Below are 14408 nucleotides of genomic sequence, written 5' to 3' on the forward strand. Positions count from 1 at the left end.
GTTTTCTCTCATTTTGTTTGGAAAATCATTAGTCATCCGTAGGTGTATCCCTGCTGCTGTTCACCCTGGAGCATGCTATATACTAGCAGTTTCTCAGATGAAACGAGGTTATTTAAAAAAAAGAAATGTCTATATTTCTGAGTGTCTATCCTTAATATTTTAAGATTCTTATTCTGGCGGAATGTGTGAGCCACGGCCATCTCCATGTCAGGCATAGAAATCTCTCCTACTTCTATTTCAGATGCCTTGGAATATGAATTCCCAAATCCTCGAAGTCTCTGGCACACAAAGCGCATTTCATATGCTTTCATACATGTCACTTAATAGGTACCTCAACGTCTAGCTTTTCCCACAAATCTGGTTCATGTCCAGTCATTTTCTCATTACGCTGCACAGACAGAAACTTCATTTTATCTATGTAGATTTGCTTTCCTTTCCTCTCCTCATCTCAACTGTTTTCTCCTCCTTACTTGCATTCATTTGCATGTTTCAAGTCTATATTTCGGACTCTCAATATTCGGGGTGCGCAAGATTTAGTGAAAACAGGATTTAGACGAGGGGATTGCAAAAGTCACTTTAAACGATCCGTTACAATCAGTCCAGTGTTAACGGAGAAATGCGATTAACATGTTTTTAGGATGCTGAGGAATTTTCTTGGATGAGGGCAAAAGAAACTCTCCTGCCCCGGGGTGACTTGTTGGGAGGGGGCTGGGGTTCGTGGGCAGAAGACGCAGGATGGGATCTGGAAGGGGTTTGGGGCTGAAGACATTTGTTACTCCTCTGACTCCTCCTTCTCCGCCCACAAAACTGAAACAAGGCTTCCAGCCAGCGAATGCGTCTTGCCTGGGCCTTGAGTTGAAGGGCGCCCCCCAAACCCGCGCTGGTTGGAGCACCACCGCGTGCGACCTAAGGCAGGGCTCAGTCTCACTGCGCTGCCGCGAACCGCTTTGCAACCCAGAGTCCTCAATATCAAAGCTTTTGGGATTCGATACAGTCAGGTTCAAAAAACATCGCACTCCTTGGCAAAATAGCTCAAATTAAACATCCCATTGCAAGTATCGCTAACTTTGCATTCAGTCTGTTTTCGTCTCAAGAGCAAAACGTTCTTTCTCATTCTCAAATAACCGCGGCCAGGGAAAACTAAAAGCTCCGTCAAACGAGCGCTCGGAAAGCTGATTCCTCAGGCAGCCGCCGAGCAACCCGAGAGCTAGACGCCACCCGCTACCAAGCCGGTACGGGAGGAGGGTGGCTCGGAAGGGCCAAACTTAAAAACCCGCAGTAGCGCACGAGAACGCAAGCGACGTCGGACGTAAGCCTTCCGGCCGCAGAGCCTAACGGGAGGAGCCGCGAAACGTGCTGCGGGCGCCCGCCGTCCGAAAAGGAAACGAGTTCTTCAAAAGGCTAGAGTGGCGCTGTAGGTACTCTTGGCAACTCGGGGTTACCCTCCTTTTGTAGAAAGAATATTGCCCTCGCGCTTCGGGGCCACCCCGAGTTTTCTCGAGTCGCACGGTGACGCACTTCCTGAGCGCGCCATTGCGGGGCTGAGCGGAGGGCGGGCTCTTCGAATTTGAATTCCCCAACTGTTGTGGGTACCTGGGAACCTCGCGAGGGGGGAAGGGTCGCCTGGGCTTGGGCTGCGGGGCCAGAGGCGCGAGCCCTGGGATCGCCCGCCCACCCTTCGCGGAGCCAAGCCCGGACTGCCGGCTTCTAGCCCTATGAGGCCCTTCACCCAAGGTATGAACTCCTTGCCCCGCTCCCCTTCCCTCCCCTCCTGCGCTCGGCCCCCCGCTGGCGCTGAGGGTCCCCACCCATCAGCATTCTTGGCCCGCCGTGGGCTTTTCTACACTTTCGGCGTCGGTAGGGGTTTCATAACTATTCATTGTGTACGTATTTGTTGCGTGTCTGCTGTCGTTCAGATTCGTTTCAGTGGTGAACGCTCTAGGACTTTGTTGTAAAATCATTTCTGTTTTTTTTTTTTTTTAAAAAAAAAAAAAAAAACAACCACCCCGAAAAAACCTTTACGTTAGAATGATTTGTGTGCATCACTGCCCTTGGACCCCAAGATCCACAGCGCTATAGACGCACTTGATCCATCGAGCTTATAATTTCTTCTGGTTCAATTACACATTGTTTGCAAACACATTTAGATGTTAATAAAATTATTTAGCAAATGGAGGACCCTCTCATCCTACTCTTCAAAGTCAGACGTTATTCACAATTTGGTACAATTCCAGATTTTTTTTCCCTATGCTTATGCTCATGTGTTGTATAGAAATGCAACTGTATGTCCTCTTCTACTCCTTCCTTTTTTATTGAATATATCCTCGCTGTTTTCTATGTCAGTTCATATACAGGAATATATCTTTTTATTGAATACATAGAATTCAGTTGTATGAATGTAGCAGAATTTCGTCCCATAGTGGTGGAGATCTACATTGTTTATAATTTGTCCAGTACTTCAGTGAACGTCCCTGTATAGCGTTTGGGCCTTGACTTAGGTCCTGCTCTAATCATTGTCTGTGGGACCTTGGGCAGATTATTTAACCACCTGTGCCTTGGTTTCCCCATCTTCAAAACTTTTAAGAATTGCTGTAAGGTTATGTAGTGCTTGACATATATGCAATAAATATTAACTGTTATTACCATTTACATATTTGCATTCTTAATGTAGTTGTTCCCATAAGAAAAAAACTTAGAAATGGAATTTCTTGATCGACAGCATGCACACTGTTGTGGGTACCTGGGAACCTCGCGAGGGGGTAAGGGTCGCCTGGGCTTGGGCTGTGAAATTTTGAAATTGATCTTTTCAAATCTGATAAACAAGAAGTCCCATTGTTTTAATTTGCAGCTCTTCAATTATTAATGAAACAAAATGTCATTTGACTCACTGAGTAGCTTTCTGTATTCTTTATCAATTGCCTTTCATACCTTTTGGTCGTTTTCTGTGTTGCTCATTTTTAAAAATTGATTCATTTGGTGACTTTGAATCTTATTTATAGTAATTGAATCAATTCCTTTGCATACCAAGTGCTGAGTTTGTTTTTGGGTCCCCCCCCCCCCCCAGTGTATCATTTACTAGTTAACTTAAAATTCCTCTCATTTTTTTCTATTTCCACCTCCCAGTTTTAATTAGTGTGCTTTGGGATTTTTGACCCTTTCCATTATAATAATTGTTATTGTTACTATTGCTACCACTACAGTAAATCCCTAGAAGAACTTTTCATGTAATTTTGGGAAGAAGAGTAATAGTTAAATTCAGCATCATATCCATGATAAAAAAAAAAAAAACAGTTGTTTAGCTTTACATATATATTTACATACCTATAAAGTGCTCATAGCTAGCTTTTTCATATGATGGTTTTCTCATACCCAAATCTTTTACATAAATAGCATTTTTTTTCTTAGTATATCAGCATTTGTCAGTTTTCAGAATAAATGGCAACAGTTAGATTTTCCAAATAGTTTTAAGCAGTTAGTGAAGCAGAAGCATACCATTTTAGAATTCACCTTCTCTTCTCTAGTCCAAGAAGGAACTTGTTAGTGACCTCTCTCTGTTAGATTGAGTGTGCTTGGCCTTCAGGCTACTCTCTTCCTCAACTTGAGGAATGCCTATTACTGAATCCCGGTCCTCTAACATCAGCCTCTTCTATCAGAGTCTGAGCATCATAACCTGTTTTCTTAGCTTTGCTCTTGTATTAACTAGGAGGAGAATGGGGCTTTGAACATTTAGTCTCGACCTGGTGATTTCCTGTTTTTATTCTGTATCTATTCTGTAAAGCCTCTCTGGTCAGAAAATCCTAGGTAATTTTATTTTCCTCTACATCCTCACCAACCACACTGAAGCCACAGACAAATATTGCCAACTCTTTTGGCTTCTATTGAGTTACTATTTATCATATAATGGGAAAGGGGCTCCTAGGAATCTTCTGTGTCTTTTTTGGAGGTGGGGTTTAGAATTTGAGGTTTTCCAGAATCTTGACCACTCACTCCCATCCTGCTACGTGTTTGAATTGGGAGGGCAGAGGTTGGGCAACATGAAAAAGGACATGTATGTTTGTTCTTTGAGCCTTTCAGTTGGGCCATAATAACCTGCCTTTAGAAAACAGTAATATATGTCTACTAAGATTGGGCCTGTTTTCAGTTCCACTAGTTTATTTGCATTTTATACTTCCTGTGGAGCATTTCATTAGTTTGTGAGGAATTGAGATTGTGTAAGCTTGTACATACTTAGCCCTTCTTTTGTGTGCAGTTGCCCCCATTTATTCATTTTTTATTTTGAGAGTTTAAAGTGAACCACTACTAAGTATTTTAACTCGCAACACAGGATTCCTATCACTAGCAAATTGCCAAACACATAAATCTATGCATTAGTACATATTTACTAAATTAACACTCTGTGGAAGAATTCAGTTGTTTCGTGTCACAGGACCAGATTGCCAAGTTAGCCTTCTTTGTCAGCCCTTGTTAGAAAGGAATATTTCCTTTTTTTCTCTTAATAAAGTATTGGATAAGGTACTATTTGTGTATGAATTCTTAACTTGCATACTTCTCATGGAAGTTATTTAGATAAAGATACTTGATATCTTTGATTTGACTGCATTAGTATTTTCTGTGGTATGCTTTTTATATTTATATGATGTCAAAGATTGATTAGAATAGTTATAGATTCAGCAATAAGAGATGCAGTAAGTTCCAAGCTCCTTAGGTGGAAATGTTTTATTTATTTGCCAAATATTACACAATGTATGGTTCATCACTTAGAATCTTGATTTATAGGTGTGGGATACAAAATATATTTATAAAAGCAAGTTAAAACAAGTCTAAGACATGTGTGCTCAAGTACATGATTTCCTCTAAAATTCTAAATTGCATTAATTTTTTTAAAAAATGAATATAATTTACTTTCGATTTGAATGTTTTTCAATTAAAACTGCATGGTTAAAATGTTCAGCAGTATAACAAAATCAGGATTGGCAATTATTTTTTTCTTTTTTTTAATAAATTTATTTTTTATTGGTATTCAATTAGGATTGACAATTATTTAACTAAAAAATTGAATCTTTCAGCTTTCTTTTTTTTTTCTTCAAGACACTGAATACGTTTTTATTGAGCCTTTTAGTTTACAACACGAGGTAAAAGGAAAGTCATTTCACCTTAACTAATATTTTACACAGCTGTAGTAAAATATCTCAAACTTTAAGGAATTATGATGGATTACATATATTAAAAGTTGGGGATTGGGTAAACAATATCTGAGTTCTTGAATTTTCCAGTTGACTCTCCCCTTACAATAGTAACCATTTCTAGTTACATAAGTTTCTTCAAGGCCATGTTTTATTGTTGCTAATGTCTTTATATCTGAAGCATTGCTATTTCAATCAGTATCCACTAATTCCACTTCAAAAATGAGTTTTCCATTTGGTGGAATTTTGGCGTCAGGCTGTCCTTTTTTTCCATAAGCCCATTCTGGTTCAATCTCTAGTCGAGCCTTTTCTCCTTTACTCATAGTTAAGAGTGCTTCATCCCATCCTCTGATAACTTTGCCTATTCCAACCTTAAAACTTAAAGGCTTGGCATTTTTCTTCTTTGAACTGGTTTGAATATTAGTATCAAAAACAGTCCCATCCTGTAGTGTTCCTGTATACCAGCAGTGAACAGCATGGAAAGTTGGTTTTATCTCCTTTTCTGAGGACAGGTTTTGTATATTTTGGTGGACCCTTATCCAGAGTCTTCACACTTGGTTTCTTTGGGTTTATCTTCATTAAGCTTCACATTTTTCACCTGCTCAGACACTTTACTTATACTTTCAGTGCCTTTGAAAGGCTTACTTTCAAAAAGATTGTTGTAGGCTGTAGCCAAATGGTCCTTGTTAGCTGTCTTGTCCACATTTTTAATGTTTCCTAATAACTTATGTTCTGCAAGAAACGAATCTGAACCGTGGTCCTCTAGAAACTCGATAATGTCCTTCTTGGGTAGTTGCTCGCTGCGCAGCTGCTCCACGGTCCAGGCCCGCTGTGGAACGGCCGCCGCCATCTTCGCCGCATCTTCCGCTGCTCGAATCTTTCAGCTTTCATTAGAATGTATCATCATACCTGCTGCCTTAAAATTTAAGTGCCTAAAAGGAAAAGTGATGTTTGTGAAATTTAATCTTTTATAGTGTAATATAGTGCCGTATGCAGATGTCCTTCAATGCATTTTGATGCAAATATTAGATTGCATCAACCTCCAGGACTTGAGGTTCAAGTATATAAGACCAAACTTCTCATCTAAAATAATAATGAGTCTTTAACAAAAATATAGAACTTCACATTTGTGTTATGGAAAGCAAATAAACTTTTTTTTGCACCAAAGCATGATAAAGGTTTATTTCACATTGAACTACAGGTTCCTCTGGGCCCCTGCAGAAGTCTCCTTTCCTGAAAATTGTGTTTAAGTGAATCATCTGTTAGAGAAAACTTGTTGCTACTGTTTTTCAAGATGATTACAACACCTTTGAAACATCCAGGAATTGATTTGTCTTCAGAGAAATTTTCTAAAAGAAGGAAAATGCCCATGCATGCAATCTTTTTTGACACCATTCCTGAAGGAACACTTACTCCTGTAAAAGACTTGGCAAAATATCAGAACCCCTCTTTAACATTGAATGACCATAAAAGGACTCCTTGCCTAGACATGACAGATTTTAATAATAAAAATAGATTTCATTCCACCATGCTAGCAGGGGCTACCACCTCTAACAGCTCTCTTGATATCAGTGCTATAAAGCCCAACAAGGACGGATTAAAAAATAAAGCAAACTATGAATCACCAGGAAAAATATTTCAAAGAATGAAAGAAAAAGTACTGCGTGACAAGCAAGAACAAGCATCAGGAAACAATAGTTTGTTGGAACCATCAAAAAATAAAAAAATTTTTACTCCTAAAGGAGCTGAGAAAAGAGTATTGCAGCATACCTATGTCTATGAAGAAAAGGAAAGTAACAAATCATTCCAGTCAGATAACAGTTCACCAAGAGGTTAGTTTTATTATGTGTTGGTTGAAAAGCTATGATGTGTTGTGTTTATTGGTCTGATACTGTTTTAGGTACTCAGGATAGAGGAGTGAACAAAGTGGACAAATACCCCAGCCTTTGTGTGTTAGCTCACATTCAGGTAGTGGGAGAGACAATTTAAATAAGAATGGTACAATATAGGGCAGCCCGGGTGGCTCAGCAGTTTAGCACTGCCTTCAGCCCAGGGTGTGATCCTGGAGACCTGGGATCAAGTCCCGCGTCAGGCTCCCTGCATGGAGCCTGCTTCTCCCTCTGCCTGTCTCTGCCTCTCTCTGTGTGTCTCTCTCATGAATAAATAAATAAAATCTTTAAAAAAAAAAAAGGAATATTGGAAAAATTGGGAAGGATGATCCAGACAAGGTAATAACTAGTACAAATGCTCTGAAATAGCATTCCTCCACAAATTCAAGGACAAGCTATGAGATTAGTATATCATAGAGTGAGTGGAAAGAGGTAGAGAGAAGGAGACAGATACAGTTAAAAAATGTGGAGCTTTTAGAGGTGAACATAAGAGTTTGGGGTTTTATGTGAGCAAATTAAGGATTCATTGGAGGGCTCTGAGCAGAGAAGTGACATGATCTGACTTATATTTTAAAAGTATCACCTGCTGTCAATTTGAAATAGCGCAGTAATCTAAGTGAGGTAAGATATTGGTTTGGTTTAGGTGGTAGCAGTGAAAATAATAAGTGGTTGGATTCTGGGTGTTTTTTGAAGGAAGAGCTCATAGACTGGGTTTGGAATATAAAAGATATAAAGGATGGCTCTAGGGTGTTCTTTTCGTTTGTTTGGTTCTGGGTTTCTTTGAGTAACTGTAAAGATGGAATGATTTAACTGAAATGGGATAGGCAGGGTGGGGAGGTACTTAGTAATTAAGTTTTTTTGTATGTTACTTTGATTAAAAATTGAAGTGTAGATGTGATTGGGCTACTGAGAAAAAATTAGCTGGAATTTAGGGAAGTGGTCCAGGTGAGAAAAATAGATCATCAAGGAGTAAGTGTAGAAAGAGAAAGCATTTAAGGATGAGTCCTGGAGGACCCCAAAATTTAGAAGTTAAGAATAAATGAACCACAAGAAGATAAGGAAGAAAAACCAGGAGTGATACTTTGGAAGCCAAAAGAACAAAATGCTTTAAGGAAAGAGTCCTTCACTGTATCTAATGCTGCTATAAATCAAGTAAGATGAAGGCTAAGATTGGATTTAGCAATGTGGAGGTCATTGGTGGCTTTGATGAAGGGATTTGGTGGAGTGACAGGATAAAAAAGTGATTCAAGACAGTTGGAAGAGAAAATATGAAGGAGAGAAATTGATGATGGTAAATATAGACAACTCTTTGAAGAGAGCAAAGAAATATGGGAAGTATAACTTTAGATTTAAAAAAATTTTTTTTGAATTTTTATTTATTCATGAGAGGCAGAGAGAGAGAGATAGAGGGAGGCAGAGACACAGGCAGAGGGAGAAGCAGGCTCCATGCAGGGAGCCCAACGTGGGACTCGATCCTGGGTCTCCAGGATCAGGCCTGGGGCCTAAGGCAGCGCTAAACCGCTGGGCCACCGGGGCTGCCCAGAAGTATAATTTCAAAGTATTTTATTGTTTTGGGGTGGCTGGCTGGCTCAGTCTGTAGAGTATGCGACTTTTGACGAGGGTGGACCAGGGTGGTTGAGTTCAGGCCCCATGTTGGGCATGGAGCCTACTTTTAAAAAAAAAAAAAACTATATAAATGTGTGGTGTGTGTGTGTGTGTGTGTGTGTGTGTGTGTGTGTGTGTGTGTGTGTCTCGAAAGGACGTTTTTGTATGCTATTGGGAATGATCCAGGTAGGGAAAGAAAATCTAAAATTGGTAGTGTGGTACCACTGAGTAGTTGAGAGGGAACAGAATCTAAAAGTGATGGTTTTGGCCTTAGCTAAGAACATAAACAGATGATAAATCAAACAAGAAGATAGGCAGTGTTATATTAAATAATCTGAAGTGGGCAATAAAGTCAGCTGAGAGTGAGCTTGGGAAGCTGGTATTAAAGTTTGAGGAGGTGGAGGTTTAAATAATGCAGGAGGATGGAAGAGTAAACAGTGTAGGCTAGCCTAAATTTGATTTCTTATGTAACATTAAGGACCTACTTGAGATTGTGAGCATGAACTTAAATAAGGGCAGTCAATATGGTTATTTATGAGTTTTTCTCCAGCCTTATTTAGCTGAATAGGTGCTGCTGAGGAATAGGCAGGGAGTTGTATTTTATCAGAATTATAATTTTTATCAAATAGGATGAAGAGGATAAAGAAGTTGAGGTGTGTGTTTAAGGAAACCATGAAATTTAAGTTAGAGAAAAAACCTGAAGGAAATGAGGAAGTGTGAAGTAATAGGTGGTGTTAGGATCATCATTGAATTTGAGAGAATGATTAGGAAAGATAGAATGATTAGAATTTGGTACATTTGAAGTTGAAATTTTAATAAGGTGCAGTAATTGATAAACAGATTTTACATGCACTATCATAAAATCCTTTCAGCGGGCACTATGTATAGATGCTCATTTTAATAGTCAAAGAAATGGGGCTTACAAAGAGGTTATGTCTGCATGTCTCAGAGTTAATAAGTGATGTGCTGAGAATTAATACAGGTACCTATTTGAAAGCCCATGTCTTTACTGCACAGTAGACTGTGGATATATTGCATTTCAGACAGTGATATATTTTGACACAAAAAGCAGTTTCTTAAACATTTTTTTTTTTTTTTAATTTATGATAGTCACAGAGAGAGAGGGAGAGGCAGAGACACAGGCAGAGGGAGAAGCAGGCTCCATGCACCGGGAACCCGACGTGGGATTCGATCCAAGGTCGCCAGGACCGCGCCCTGGGCCAAAGGCAGGCGCCAAACCGCTGCGCCACCCAGGGATCCCCAAAAAGCAGTTTCTAAGGGAGTTTAGGATGGAGGTAGGGGAGTGCATAAAATCTGTTTTATACAGTAGGAGAAAGGGGAGAAGCAAATGAAATAATGCACATTAAAGCATGTTTTATTTGCCAAGTAGAATTAGGAAGAAATAACTTAGAGAATCTGATGACTCTTTTCCCCAGAAAATTCACATATATAGAAATACAAATTTTGTATGTAATTTCAGAGACCTTTTGGAGAATCTGCATGGACTTTGTACTCTAAAATAAATTACCTAGATTCTACATTATATTGTATCTGATTGAATTACTACCTTGTCTTTACTGCACTACCATGCCATTTTTAGTAGAATGAGTTAAAGAAATAGAAACTTATCCTTCTTTTATGATACACGTCATTATAATAAAATCTTTATATTAGATTCCTAAGGCTAAAACTGTAATTTTTGTCAGTTATACTACTTGAAATTAAATGTATGAAATGGGCAGCCCTGGTGGCGCAGCGGTTTGGCGCCGCCTGCAGCCTGGGGTATGATCCTGGAGACCTGGGATCGGGTCCCACGTCGGGCTCCCTGCATGGAGCCTGCTTCTCCCTCTCCCTCTGCCTGTGTCTCTGCCTCTCTCTCTCTGTGTCTATGAATAAATAAAATCTTAAGTATGAAATAATTCAGTTTTTCTTCTAATTATGTCTATTACATTCCCCTTTTTGTATGAAAGAAACTCATTTCTACCTTCAAGAAATAAAACTTGAACCAGCTAGGATATAAAGTAGAATAAAATGTAAGAAATATTTTTTTTTAATTTTTTTTTAATTTATTTATGATAGTCACACAGAGAGAGAGAGAGAGAGAGAGAGAGAGAGAGAGAGAGAGAGGCAGAGACATAGGCAGAGGGAGAAGCAGGCTCCATGCACCGGGAGCCCGATGTGGGATTCGATCCCGGGTCTCCAGGATCGCGCCCTGGGCCAAAGGCAGGCGCCAAACCGCTGCGCCACCCAGGGATCCCAAAATGTAAGAAATATTATTAGTCTGTACTTGTCTAATTGATAAGCCTACTCGATTTTTGCCTTTGAAGGTCTATTAAAGAGATGTCCAAGGGGTATAAATTATGGTTGCGGTCTGCTGTTGAGTCACAACACTGCAACTTTTAACATATAAGCTACTACTCTCCAACTGTTGTTTCGTATTTTAGAAATTTACAGCAACCAGAAGCAGAATCAGTATTTTCAGGACTGTGGTACTTTGTATATAATATTAAGATATACTTTTCTGATTTGTGGCAGCACCAGAATTTTATTCCAGTCTAAGTCCAGTAATAGACTTCTATCTAGAGCTGACAAATTATAGCATGTAGAATATTTTTTTAAATGCTTCCTTAGCATAATGTAGATATAGAGAATGGGATGAAAGCATGAGAAGACAAGGGGAAACGTATGTTACAGAAGTATACTATATTGATCTGATCAATTTCCTCTTTTCTTAAAAAAAAAAAACACTCAACCTCAGTGCAAGAAGTTCCTCTGGAATCATCAAATAGTACTTTCCTTCCAATAAAGAAAAAGATTCAATGTCAGCAGGAAAAGAAAGCACCTCTGCAGGAAAAGAAAGCACCTCTGCATAATTTAACTTACGGTAAAGTGCTTTTTGTTTTGTTGAATATGTAGTTGAATCTTCCAGATAATTATACTTCTGTGTAAGCAGTCCTTTTCAGAGAAAAACTGGGAAGAAGGGTGGAGCATTCCTAACCTGAGCACTTTTTTTTAATATAAATAGTTTTATATTATTATTTTTCTCTCTTTTAATTTCATATAATTTTTCTCTAAATTTTGTTTGGTTTTGTATTTTTTGCAGAAGTTCAACTTCTGAACGAAAAACAGGAAAATGGTTCAACTGCAGAATTCTCAAACAAGGCATTACCTAGAGCTCAGTTGGCTAAACAAATTCTTCATTCAGGGGAGAATACGTTTGTAACCACTAAGTCTAAAAAGGACACCTTTGTTTTAGAAGGTGTTGATTCTGTCATTGAAAAATCCCAAAATACTACTGTTGAAACTCTCAATACTAACTGTGTTCCTGTTAAAAATGATGGTCTATTAATGGTTTCTGATAGTAAGGTGACAACGAGAAAGATTTCACAACAGGAAATTAAGGAAGGAAATGAGAACACAATCCCCAGAGAGACTGATCTTCTGGGTTCCTTGAATGATACGTGTAAAATTGTGCTTGCAAGTCCAAGATTTCATGTAGCAATACCTCGGAAATCAAAAAGAAATGCTTCAAATCATTTTCCTCCAAGTACACTTCAAACTCTTACAAATGGAGTTAAAGAAAATAAGGTAGGACAATGTCAGGCAGATTTACATTTATGTTTTTACCCTCATTCTTCAAGAGCTGAGCTCTTATGCTCTCATTAACAATAGCTTCGTTTTTGTGTGTGTTGTTATTCAGTGCAGAGGCATTGTGGGCCAGCGAAAAGAACAGTGGGTTGAAAGTAAGAGAATCCAATGTTAAGTCTTAATCTTACTCCATTACTAACTTATATAATCTTCAACAATTTACTTCCTTTGGGATGAACACGGAGTTCATTTCTGTTCTTAATTTTTTGTTCTGATTCTTGAGTTACTATTAAAAGCAATTAAAAGAGAAAGGGATTATAGCATCCGAAGACTTGAGAATTTTTCCTGTTGTATAGGGTGATCAAGAAAACACTTTAGGCCATCATACTATGTTGCATTAGGATAAATTCTCTGAATGAAGTGGAATAGAATACAAGTTCAAGGAGAAAGATACAGTGTAAATTTTCCAATTGTTAAAAGTTTGTCCATAAATTTTTAAAAGGATGCTAGTGATATTTAAATTCCATCTAAATTTGAGGAGTGCCTGACTGGGTCAGTAAAGCTTACGACTCTTGATCTTGGGGTTGTAAGTTCAAGCCCCACATTGGAAATGTGATGCAACAGTTATGGGTTTGGGTTTTTTTTAGGATTTACTTATTTTTATTTTAGAGAGACAGAATGCATGAGTGAGGGAGAGGGGAGTGGTGCAGAGGGAGAAGGAGAGAATCCTCAAGCCAACTCCTAGCTGAGTGTGGAGCCCAATACAGGGCTTGATCCCAGGGATCCTAGGACCCCAAGATCATGACCTGAGCCTAAATCCAAGAGTCAGATAGATGCTCAACCAACTGAGCCACCTAGGCACCCCATAAGAGAGTTTTATATCTCAGTGCATTCTTTGGAAATTGCATTATTTGCAAATATTTAGACTTACCAGTATGAAAATTTTTAGATGTTACTTTAAGAATGTGTGAGATAGTTGAGGAAAAAAGTTTGAAGACAACTATAATGGGAGATCCCACAGCACTAATTTTGTCACTGCTCCGATGTTATTTATCCTACTACAAGAAGAACAAGCCCCCCAAGACTGTTATCTCTATACAGTTCTGTACATCCCCTAGTTCTGACCCAGTCTGTCTCTCCCCCAGTTCTCCAAACATTCTATTGTATCCTCTTGAACTCACGGTATACTCTCAGCAAAATGTTACATTCTCAGTTTTCTGGAACATTCCTTAACTTTGCTCTAACGAAAATATGGCTTTTCTTAAGTGGTGACTATTTTTTCCCATATCTCACATTGTTGGACCTAGAGATGATATAAAGTATCTCTTTTGTTCCTCGTTACTATTTCAGGTCATTTTCCTTACTTCTCTTTATTTTATTTTATTTTATTTTTTAAAGATTTTATTTATTCATTCATGAGAGACACAGAAAGAGAGAGGCAGAGACACAGGCAGAGAGAGAGAAGCAGGCTCCATGCAGGGAGCCCAATGTGGGACTCGATCCCAGGACTTCAGGATCACACCCTGAGCTGAAAGCAGAAGCTCAACCGCTGAGCCACCTGGGCATCCCCCTTCCTTCTCTTTAATATAACCCCCCTTCCAGCTTCTTTGAAGGCAGTGTCTTAGGATTTTATCACTCCCTGTTCCTTCTTGTAGTCACATGTAATACAACCTGCTAGTCATGACTTTGCATTACATGACTTTGCATTACCATTGAAGTGTTTAACACCTGTTACTACTTCTGTCATCAGCTTTGGTGACACTAACATCTATATAGATGATCCATCCAGCCTTCTTGAATTCTTGATTTTAAATGACCTTTTCCTTACCATTACTCTCTACCCTAGTCACACTCATACCTTGTCTTTGCCAGTACATGCACCAGATTCTTTCAAGCATCCTGCTCTCACCAACTCCTGCCTTTCCAGATCATTCTACCCCTAGCACTCTTCCCTCTCCCCCACCATCAATAATCCATCTTACTAAGGCAACCCTTTAGTCCCCTCAGTGCTCTCCTGTCCTCATCTCCATCTTTATCTTACAGATTGCACAGTCCTATCATTATAACCATTCCCTTGATTTAACTCTCAGGTGTCTGTAGCTTTTCCCTCTGTTCACTTTCAAAAAAGTTGTGACCCTAGTTA

General features: G+C 39.1%; 1 protein-coding gene and 1 pseudogene across 2 annotated transcripts in view; one reads left to right on the forward strand and one right to left on the reverse strand.

Annotated features, from left to right (window-relative positions):
• Positions 1-1341: 1341 nt before the first annotated feature.
• MIS18BP1 (MIS18 binding protein 1) overlaps positions 1342-14408 on the forward strand; it is a 47701-nt gene continuing 34634 nt past the window's right edge. The window contains exons 1-4 of one of the 2 annotated variants that reach the window (XM_055309249.1): positions 1342-1414; positions 6385-7015; positions 11436-11561; positions 11781-12265. In XM_055309249.1, coding sequence (XP_055165224.1) covers positions 6478-7015; positions 11436-11561; positions 11781-12265 — 1149 coding nt within the window. In that variant the 5' untranslated portion in view covers positions 1342-1414; positions 6385-6477. Of the gene's footprint in view, positions 1415-1446; positions 1735-6384; positions 7016-11435; positions 11562-11780; positions 12266-14408 lie in introns of those variants that run through there. The other variant, XM_055309248.1, reaches the window with a different exon arrangement.
• Positions 5375-6033, reverse strand: LOC129499488 (peptidyl-prolyl cis-trans isomerase FKBP3-like; annotated as a pseudogene).

This window comes from Nyctereutes procyonoides, unplaced genomic scaffold, assembly GCF_905146905.1.
Source record: "Nyctereutes procyonoides isolate TBG_1078 unplaced genomic scaffold, NYPRO_anot_genome, whole genome shotgun sequence".
Lineage (NCBI taxonomy): Eukaryota > Metazoa > Chordata > Mammalia > Carnivora > Canidae > Nyctereutes > Nyctereutes procyonoides.